Source organism: Petromyzon marinus, chromosome 2, assembly GCF_048934315.1.
Source record: "Petromyzon marinus isolate PM22_M1 ecotype Great Lakes invasive population chromosome 2, UKy_Petmar_22M1.pri1.0, whole genome shotgun sequence".
NCBI classification, from domain to species: Eukaryota; Metazoa; Chordata; class Hyperoartia; order Petromyzontiformes; family Petromyzontidae; genus Petromyzon; species Petromyzon marinus.
Window position 1 is genome coordinate 18392973 of NC_133668.1, and position 11618 is coordinate 18404590.

The 11618-nt window shown below is 39.2% G+C and overlaps 1 protein-coding gene across 3 annotated transcripts in view; it reads left to right on the forward strand.

Moving 5' to 3' along the window:
• Positions 1–10301, forward strand: part of PAXIP1 (PAX interacting protein 1) — an 86774-nt gene extending 76473 nt beyond the window's left edge. For all 3 annotated transcript variants that reach the window (XM_076068533.1, XM_076068534.1, XM_076068540.1), the window contains exons 20-21: positions 5240–5299; positions 8672–10301. In XM_076068533.1, the coding sequence (XP_075924648.1) occupies positions 5240–5299; positions 8672–8688 (77 nt within the window). In that variant the 3' untranslated portion in view covers positions 8689–10301. The remainder of the gene's footprint in view (positions 1–5239; positions 5300–8671) is intronic.
• Positions 10302–11618: the final 1317 nt, after the last annotated feature.

An 11618-nucleotide genomic window follows, 5' to 3' on the forward strand; every position in this document is an offset into this window, starting at 1 on the left:
TGCTATCTGTGGATGGCATGTATATAGTCAGACTTGTTCCATGAAAAGGAAATTGTTTTCAATTAAATGTGCATTGCCTGCATGATAGGAAAATCTGTCTTAGAGTTAATTTACACTCGCTAAAGTTGCGCTATCTACAGGGAAATCCAAATAATGCGTGCATCTCATTTACAAAGGGAAACTCTTTGTATATGGGTTTAATCATTCAATATTGACAGTAAATATTAACAGTCAATATTGAATGCAACTTTCATTGCAGAAACCTTACACTCTCATACAACATGTAACTCTTGTATACAGTGGTGAATGTCACATTTCACTGCATGTTTTTATAGAACGTTAAAGTAGAATTAAGTTAACTTAAACATAGGTTTTCATACCAAATACTGTGATCCATATTTGTTTTGGGTGAGGCCAAAATTCTTGTCACAACCATTGTCATTAAGTAAACCGGGGGAAAATATTAGCTCAGTGATTGATGAAGCGTTAGCTTATTGAGCATTGCCCAAAACTATGGCTTGTATATGTTGCTTTTTTAATCTGATGTCATTAAAGCTGTTTCAACCCATTCTTTTTTATTGCGTGTAAAATAATCATGCCATTTATGCAGTAAAGCCGCATTGAGTCCTCAGTATGCTGTTGCTACTTTGAATGTTAATTTTGTGGATTCTCAAGGAGGAATTGTGTAGGTCCTTAATATAAAATTTTCCCCACTTTGGATGGACAAGGTATCCCATTCACAGGGATGACTCGAACCTCCCACCCCCCCCCCTCCCTGAGGCAGCCACCTGATTCTTTTGGAATGAAGTGACCTTGAGTAAAATGGATATTATTGAGCAATATCTAACAAAATGGGACAACAATAATTCATTTTGCCACTGCACCTATTTTTCAAAATAAAAACAGTGCCCTTCATGATTTGACAAAGAAAGAGGCCCTAAGTTTAAGCATACTCCTGTGTGATAAAAATAAAAATCAGATCTATTCATGAATTGTCAATTCCACTACCCTGGCAACACATTTGTTGAAATGTTGATAGTACAAATCGTGATGTTCCTTGGCATTGAAATAACAGTGCCAGCGTTTGTTCCATCAGAAGCAGCACATTGTAACCATCCAATGTTTTATTAGTAAGCTTTTTCTCATGTTTTTGTCAAAATCCATACATGCCTTCCAGCAAGCCTGCAAATAATGTGATACTTGGGGTGGTGACGTGGCCTAACGGTAGCGCGTTCGTTGCTTTTTGCAGTAGTTCACGATTCAAGTCCAGCGGCAGCCCTGGTTAATCCTGCGGTGGGCATTAACCGTAACGTTATCCGCACCAGCAGGCTGTTGGATGCGGGCAAAATACTAATTTAGGATTATACATAGCAATCGTCGCCCCCTTCTGCAAACACTTGGCAAGACCTTCCTGATGGTCATGGTACTCAGTGATGCTGTCCTGGGTAAACTAGCATAGGAATAACAATAATTTATATCATGTTCACACTTGCTGCTGCACCCCTGTCTATTACTTTTCTTGTCTCGTATGGTAATTATTTCTAACTTTCGGCCCTGCATTTTTGAAGGATATATATGCATTTATAGTGCTGTATTTTATATTATTTATTTGCTACCTTTTTGTTACTGACATGTATGACTAATATTAAATACTTTTCTGTAATATAACTGTTTCAACAGTGAAAAGCCTCTTACTCCCACACTGAAGTACGTTGAGAATGTAGGCTGCCATCAACAAGGGGCCATTAAAATATACATTGACACAGTACCAAGTACACATTAAAAATATACATGCAACACACTTGTAAATAAACGAAAACATACTCACTGAGTGAGGTATGTGACGAGACAAATTATCCCCAAATTGTTTACAGCACAGCGTTGGTAAAATATTAAGCGAAGAAATATAAATGGAATAAAATTGTTTAATGATAACAGCATATCAACGACGAGCTAAAAGGAAATGCTACTCAAGCTTGAAGGCATCTAAAGATGTAGTAAACATTTGGACAAAATTACAACCCAAATGAAACATTTACAATAACACTTGAAGAAATAGCAGTATTGTACAATTCGTGGGGGGGTGGAATTTAAAAACCCTCAATCCGCTCAATTGCCACTGCCTTAGAACAGAAACAAATTATTTGTAGAACAATATTTTAGGCAGTTCTCCATCTTTCAGTGGTTGTACACCACTACTAATGCATTTATCTAGCTCAACCACCTCAATGTAGAATTATAGTTGTTGCTCGACATCAGCATCAGCCAAATGAAGAAAAAACTGTAAATGTAGACCCTTAAACTTAAATGGTCTACACAATCTGCATATGTGGCTTAAGGCCAAACTGATGGAGTGAATATCGACAACAGGGTGGAGATCGTAATTATTGTCCATGTAGAGAATACTTCAGCAGTGCATTCAACATTGGAGTAGAAACATTACTTTCACAATTGCTCTAAACTATGCAAAGTTGTGTGGAAAGTGAAACCTGGTACCTCCATGAAAGACATGAAACTATATGGAATGAAGCATATGTGGTAATTCACAACAGGAAAATCACTCTGGTGTTATAAAACACAATTGGACTCTGGCATGATGTATTTGATGACAGATGCGAAGCAGAGGCCATAATGCGTAGAATGCAATCCGTCAGACAAAATAAGAGCTATAAGCTAAGGAAAGTAGTTGTGAGCATAGATTATTGCTTATATAGGGAGAATAGCATTTGGGAGCTGGAGCATGCGTGAATACCAAATCAGGGCGATGAAAACAAGGAATTAGCTTTGCAACTGCAAGGGATTGGAAAGAATGACAGCTTGTGTAGAGAGCTTTTTGTCCAATTTAATGTTCCTGCTCTTAACAAAAAGAGGGGACCTCACTCTTTGCACGCGGTAACCCCGAGCGAGTTTTGTAAGTTCATCGTTCCCGTGGTGGGGGGCAGTTTATTCATCGGGTGACCGTTGTGGACTTCCAATAAAGTCATTTTTTTTTACCGAACATCACTTGGATAATAGACAATAAATCACGATCCTGGATTTGAGCTCAGCAAAATATTCTAAGTAGCTAATTCGGATATATTTTTTATTGAGATCAGAATCGGACTCAGAATATTTATTTATACTCGAGGAATCCGATGAGCAATAAAGGTCTTTTTCACAGATGTCCAGTCGGGGTAGGTCAGAATTTTACAACAACAAACAATACAAAAACACGATAGAAGTACAGAGTATAGGACATGTAAATAAATCACTTTAAAATGTATACAAATAAAACTAAACAATTTTTGTCTTACCAGGTAAAGCCCACTGAGCTGTTAGCTTCGTTGGCAGAAGCGACCTGGCCAAAAATTATAGCTCAACGAAGTGGCTTATCATGTGGAAATTTATTAAAGGAAATAATCTAAATAATCTAAACCCATGTCTCTAAATGTGGAGGGAAAAACTGGAGGACACGGAGAAAAAAATCCAATCGACCACGGGGAGAACATGCAAACTCCGAATATACAGGCGCCTGGGTCGGGATCCTATGAGTCATAACAGGAGGACTTCTCCACAAATTTGGCTGTCGCATGAAGCTAGTTGTAATTACTGCCGAAATGTATTCAGATTATAAATGTTGTGGCTTTGCTGCTATACTAGTAACGAATTGGCTTGTTCTGTTTACGTGACAAACCTTACTGGCTGTAAATTTCGATTTAAAGCTTTCGTGACTGCAATGATTCATCTTCTTTGGTTCTTTCGGTAAAGTCACGTAGAATGAGAATAAAATAATAAATTAATAAAATAAAATAACACAAAAATATTCTCACGACGTTTCGGCCACAACACAAGCGGCCTTCATCAGGTGAAGGGACGAGACTCTCTGGTAGGACAGCGCTGGAGTGAAAAAGCCACGTTCAGATCACGACCTTTAAGCTGTGTGAGAGGAAACAAAGCTAGATTTAAAGCTTTCGTAAGGAAACAAAGTGCCTTGACAAGGGAATTAGCATATAGTTTAGCATTGAAATGGCTGAGTGATTAGCTTGTGACTGGTTATTTCAATGCTAAATTCGCCTAGTTATTTCAATGCTAAATTCTCCTGTTTGATTTGTACTACGTGCCTCGGTGAACGTGTATGCTCTGACTTTAACATAGCTATTTCTGTGACCAGTTACAAGCTAATCACTCAGCTATTTCAATGCTAAATTCTATGCTAATTCCTTTGTCAAGGGGTGCCTCTGCGGATGTGTATGCTTTAACTTAGCTATTTCAATGCTAAATTCTATGCTAATTCCTTTGTCAAGGGGTGCCTCTGAGGATGTATATGCTTTAACTTTTAACATAGCCATTTCTGTGACCAGTCACAAGCTAATCACTCAGCCATTTCAATGCTAAACTATATGCTAATTCATTTGTCAAGGTGCTTTGTTTCCTCTTACACAGCTTAAAGGTCGTGATCTGAACGTGGCTTTTTCACTCCAGCGCTGTCCTACCAGACAGTCTCGTCCCTTCACCTGATGAAGGCCGCTTGTGTTGTGGCTGAAACGTCGTGAGAATATTATTGTGTTATTTTATTTTATCAATTTATTATTTTATTCTCATTCTGCGTGACTTTACCGAAAGAACCAAAGAAGACTTACTGGCTGTGTTGGTGGTGATGGGTTTAACGACACATTTATATATTTACACGATCGAACCCAAAAAACCTGTATTATGAAGTCATATGTTGCAATCTTGATTTGAAGCTTTCGTGACTGCAGGAATCCATAATCTTTGGTTCTTTCGATAAAGTCACGTAGTTAGAAATAAAATAAAACAATCAGCAATCAATCGTATGTTGCAATTGTTACTTTGTTTACATTTGACAAAAACACGAACTTCGAATTTTGGTTTACCAGATATAAACCTGTCTAATGTAAATACATCAGGTAATTTACCCAGCCAATGACATATAGGTCTATTCTATGATGATCTGTCTCCCATGTGTAAATCTGACATTTTGTAAATTTTTCTGGGGTAAAAAAATAATCCTGCTATGTGTTTGGGGCTTGCAATGAGCTCGTGCATTGTTTAATATATTTCACTTTGATCGTCAAAATTAAATGTCATAGAGCAATGTTCAAATACACCTCGTGGATTATGTAAGCTGAAATGAATTAATTGCTCTTGTATTTGCACGTCAGGGCAGTTGTAATTAATATGCTATTTCTGCTCGTCTATTCCCTGCCTCTGTACCCCCCCCACCTCCCTCTTTCGACAGAAGTGCACAATGCGGAATTTGTCCTGACCGGGGCATTGACACAGACCCTCGACTATGAGTCATATCCTTTGCAATGAAAACGGTGCTTGTGTAGAAAATGTTTTGTTGTCGCAAAGGAGCCTTGATTATTGTATACTAAATGTGCGGTATAAACAGAGTTAAATATCAAAATATTTACGACTCGACTGTCATATTTGCTTGATTCTAACAAATGGCAACGGTGGGTTAACCGTATGAATAGAGAAGCTTAAAATATTAATTAAATTTCGTGCAATCTTTATGCAGTTTTCCCCATCTTCTGTCAGTGCTTGCACAAACACTCAGTGCTTTGAGACAACTGTCATACACACGTGAATGTTACTGAGAGACGACAACACTATCAGCTGCAAGGAATTATTGAATCACTGCCGATTTATGCGCATGTTACTGCAAGTCGCCATTTGCCCCTGTATAGCAGATTTCTTAATAACAACAAACATTATTTCCATGTAGGACAAATTTATCCCATTGGCAACTTATTTGTTTAGCTTTTTATCTTACCTATAAAAGTATTTTTTGTCTGTGTGTGTGTGGACGTGTGTATCGCTTTTAACTGACAAACTGTTGGGTTTACGTTTCAACAAAGTACACAGTTACAACAAACTAAGCCCCAAACGAAAACTCGCTATTTGTTTTTGCCCTCGTCAAATGTAAACGAATAAAATCACACTTTATAATAATTTACGCTGATCGCGGCACCAAAGCACGCATCTTGGCAAACGGGGAAATGCTGACTCGCGTTTGCCCCTAGCAACGCACACGATCGTTAAGGAGGTTCTTCTTCGCGCTAAAAAGGCAAAAAGAAAGCACAGCACCGAAGTAAATCCTGAACAACGTGATGTCCTCATCCCCCCCCACTGCAATGTGTGCAGTTACTACTATAGAGTCAGTAGATGCTACTGTAGAGTCAGTAGATACTACTGTAGAGTCAGTAGATACTACTGTAGAGTCAGTAGATACTACTGTAGAGTCAGTAGATGCTACTGTAGAGTCAGTAGATACTACTGTAGAGTCAGTAGATACTACTGTAGAGTCAGTAGATACTACTGTAGAGTCGGTAGATGCCACTGTAGAGTCAGATACTACTGTAGAGTCAGTAGATACTACTGTAGAGTCAGTAGATGCTACTGTAGAGTCGGTAGATGCCACTGTAGAGTCAGTAGATACTACTGTAGAGTCAGTAGATGCCACTGTAGAGTGAGTAGATACTACTGTAGAGTCAGTAGATGCCACTGTAGAGTCAGTAGATACTACTGTAGAGTCAGTAGATGCTACTGTAGAGTCAGTAGATGCTACTGTAGAGTCGGTAGATGCTACTGTGGAGTCAGTAGATGCTACTGTAGAGTCAGTAGATGCTACTGTAGAGTCAGTAGATACTGTAGAGTCAGTAGATGCTACTGTAGAGTCAGTAGATGCTACTGTAGAGTCGGTAGATACTACTGTAGAGTCGGTAGATACTACTGTAGAGTCGGTAGATACTACTGTAGAGTCAGTAGATGCCACTGTAGAGTCAGTAGATACTACTGTAGAGTCGGTAGATGCTACTGTAGAGTCAGTAGATGTTACTGTAGAGTCGGTAGATACTACTGTAGAGTCGGTAGATGCTACTGTAGAGTCAGTAGATGCCACTGTAGAGTCAGTAGATGCTACTGTAGAGTCAGTAGATGCTACTGTAGAGTCAGTAGATGCTACTGTAGAGTCAGTAGATACTACTGTAGAGTCAGTAGATGCTACTGTAGAGTCAGTAGATACTACTGTAGAGTCAGTAGATACTACTGTAGAGTCAGTAGATACTACTGTAGAGTCAGTAGATTCCACTGTAGAGTCAGTAGATGCTACTGTAGAGTCGGTAGATGCTACTGTAGAGTCAGTAGATGCTACTGTAGAGTCGGTAGATACTACTGTAGAGTCGGTAGATACTACTGTAGAGTCGGTAGATACTACTGTAGAGTCGGTAGATACTACTGTAGAGTCGGTAGATACTACTGTAGAGTCGGTAGATGCCACTGTAGGGTCAGTAGATACTACTGTAAAGTCGGTAGATACTACTATAGAGTCGGCAAATGCTACTGTAGAGTCGGTAGATACTACTATAGAGTCGGCAGATGCTACTGTAGAGTCGGTAGATACTACTATAGAGTCAGTAGATGCCACTGTAGGGTCAGTAGATACTACTGTAGAGTCGGTAGATACTACTATAGAGTCGGCAGATGCTACTGTAGAGTCGGTAGATACTACTATAGAGTCGGCAGATGCTACTGTAGAGTCGGTAGATACTACTATAGAGTCGGCAGATGCTACTGTAGAGTCGGTAGATACTAGTATGTTATAAATATTAAAAGCAACATGAGAGGTAACAAAAATGCACCACTGGAAATAAGAAGCCAATTCTGAAATACGCATTTGAATGCTTCAGTGGTTATTGTACAACTCGGTGATAAACTGAGACCACGTGAAGTTTCTGCGCAGCGTTGTTGTGCGCGCCCTTCAAATGTTTAGCTTCTGGGGAACGATTTTCAGTGTATTAATTTTTAGGATTCTCCAAAAAAGACCCGTTGTATGTGAGATGCAGTTTATTCCCCGCCCCACCTCGTGTTATGCCTCCCTGTTGCCTTTTGTCTGGTGATAACAGAGTAGCCAGTGATTTTTTTCCCCAAGTATGCTTATATTTAAATATTTGGAGAGCTGTATTGTAGTGAATACTACATATCCAGGTTATTAAAATTGCTGCCAGGAAAAGCTGTTTGTCGTATTTTAATTAACAGACCAGAAAATGTTACCTGCAGTCAAAGTGATTAAGCTGAGTCTTGGCTAAATTTCCCCATCTTTAGCTAAACTAAATTAAACTGGAAATATCGTTTTAATTTGCCAATGAACAACATAAGGATTATACTGATAATTTATTTTAGTTAGTCTTTCACTCATGGATTACTTGCAGAACTTGAACTATAAGATAAAATTATTGCTTATTATAAAAGTTAAAAATATGATGTGACTAGATAGGTATATATTAATCTTGTGGATAAATCCATCTTGGTGTAAGTACTCTCATGAACATTGTTATACTTGCTACATTTTGTGTAGGTCCAGAGTGTTAATGTTTCATTTGGAACTTAAAGGTTTCATTTATTTAATTCTATGAATCGGATGTCATATTTACTTGGTAATGCATTTCATTTTATTTAAATTATTTAATGCAGCCATTATAATTTTATATTCTAAATTGCAAGTCAATCTATGAATATAACCAATTTTGAACATAAAATTCAATTCTGTTGAACATGGGAAAAACTCGGGCAAGGGATTTACTGCCCTTGAATGTTTTTTTTAAGGTGCGACGCAAACATTGTGCTAATTACCTTTGCTCCTATGTAAGTGCCTTGACAGTTCGCACGTATAGATTCACCTAGGCCGTGGGATAACGAGCTCAACAGGCGGTGTCTTCCATCTCCCTTGCGTCTGGTGGCCCATTGGCTGGGGGCGGCTCAGGAGGTCGTGCGGTGCCGCTTCCCTGCCATCTTTTGCATTGTAGCACTCTCCTAGGCCTCATCCTACTACCCCTTTGAGACAATCACCTGCTCCTTAATTTTTCTAAACTTGTAAAACACACTTATTAGGTCAATTTGTGCAGCTGTGTGCAATTGCTTGCTCACTCCACTGCTGGCGGAAGGACTTCCCACTAGAGTGTACAGTCTCGCTGTATATTGCATACTGTCCCATGCTGACAAGATATCTTGAAAGGGGTGGGACTACTTTACCTGACCACACGTAGCCTGCCGATTGACTAACTGTGGTGTATCCATTTACACTGCTGGGCGTACAAAGGCGGGGGGGGGGATTTAAAACAATATTAAATAAAACTTGTATTTACCAGGTAAAGCCCACTGAGAAATTAGCTCTTTTTCAGAAGTGACCTGGCCACAAATCATAGCTCAACTAAGTGGCTTATATTTTGATTTAAAGCTTTCGTGACTGCAGTAATTCATATTCTTAGTTCTTTCGGTAAAGTCACGTTGTTTGTGTTATGGTCGAAACGTCGTGAGAATTTTTGTTGTTTTATATATATTTTATTATTTTGTTGTTTCCCTTCAACGTGACTTTACCGAAAGAACTAAGAATATAAGTGGCTTATGTTGAAATTTATAGCTGCCAAATATAATCCAAACACATGTTTCTAAATGTAGAGGGAAAAACCAGAGGACCCGGAGAAAAAAATCCAATCGACCACGGGGAGAACGTAAACTCCGAATATACAGGCATCAGGGTCCGGATCAAACCCACAACCTCCTGCATCCCAGGCGAGGGAGATAACATCTCACCACCACAGCGCCTATTAATACAATTCATAAACGTCCACCATTGTTTTTGAAGTCCAGGTGAGCAGGTGGCTGTTGGAGTTAATGCTATGTGAGAGCAATGAGCCAACAACCCTGACATTTTGCAACATTGGGTTTCATCCACCGGTGAGTAATCCGAGTTTTTGTGGGTAGCAAGTTGGTCGTCTCAGTCCTATCACCGATGACTGCTCAAGAAAACAGCATATTGAAACTAAGGACTAACATTTTCATTAAAATTGTATTGCGACGACCACTGTTTGCAAGGCATGTATAAAAAACATGCCACCTTGTATTACAAGAGGCTATTGAGGTTCTCACTTTGAGTTTAGAATGAAAATATTTGTCTTACCGCTTGACGGCGCAATTGGAGAGTAATTCTATGGGCGAAGGGCAAACATGGGATGTACAAGCTTTCTAGGTCTTGTACGCTACAATGTGCCCCATTGTAAATACAACAATGCCACTCTCGTGCAATGATGCAGCTTCCAGTAGTGCTTTTCGCTGTTGTACAGATTATCTTGAGCTATAATATTGTTTGGTGGGTCTGAAACAACATTGTTCAAAATACGATTTGAAACATCTCGTTTGCCCATGTGCTAGTGCTGGGATTGGCTGGTCAAGATTACACATGGGTCATGGTGGGATTTTCTTTTGTAAATGCAATAATAAAAGTGGAATAATATGTCTATGAAGGCTTGAGTTAATTTGCACATTTCCAAATTATTTCCCAAGCATTTTTGACTACAAATTGTAGGCTGCAGAGGCATTGCTTGTGTATTTTGCCACCTGTGTGCGGGTAATGGCTGCAGTAACTCACTAATGTTTGTAATTAACTGGGTTGCATTTTTGAACGTCGGAATATTACAAATCATGTTAACCACAAGGTTACATGCAGGAAAGCTGCAGCGTTTACAATCGGCTTTACGAAGTATCCTGAGTGACGTTGACTCCTGAGTGAAGTAAACTGTTGGAGAGAGAATCCTGAAAGCAACAGATTGAAGGAAATTATTGAATGCGGATTGGGATCGGTGTGACGAAATGGAGGCGAACGGAGGAGAGATGGAGTGCCCCTTTTAAAACTAAATTCAATAACAAGAAGCAGCGATCCGTTTTTCGTAAATCAGAAACTTTACAATTGGGATAAAATGCCCACTATGACATGGATCAGAAACATGAACATTGATCGATGAAATGGAACCAAAACAGAAAAAATCACTCGCGTGCATGCTTGGAATTATCCTGAGACAGAAAGAGAAACTCGATCCGAGAACAAACAAATATATGTCTTACCTAAATAAGTGGGCCGGGGCAGAACATGTCACCAAAAGGGTTGATGGCTCATGTACGAGGCTGATAGTGGCAGCTGAAGAGGATGACAACCATGGAGATGGGAGTCGTGATATCTATCTGTGTACGGGAGTGAGATTGATTGTGACCACAAGAACATGAGGAATGGCATCAGGGAGGGTGGAGAGGCTTTCACCCACCAGTGAATTGGGGCATATTGCTATGGGTTGTAACTTGTTAACTCGGGTCACCCTTGCGAGAGAGAGTTTGCGTCTTAATCGGTTATCATTTAGTACTTAAAAAATTGATCACACAAGCCTTGTAATTCAGATACAGGTTCTTTACGATCGTGTTCACATTATTTTTAGATGTAAATTTTGTACCATTGTAAACTGCTTCAGGTTATCACAAAAGCAATTGTGTTGCAAAGATAAAGCAACTATTTTGTACCGGTTCACTTTAAATGTTTGATTTTAAAAGAAAACCTGTAACCCTTCAGAGACAACATTGTCCTGATCTTGTATTGGCGATTCAATTCCAAAGAATTGTATGGAATGCTTAGAGTTTAACACCTGGTATTTATGTATGTGATTCTCCTGTCTGTAGAGTATACGAGTCTTTGCAGTGTGTAAGAATTGTTTTTCCCTCGTAATGCACCAGCAAATTTAATTCTGATTGGCATCGACTATGCTTGTTGATAAATGCATGTATTTTTG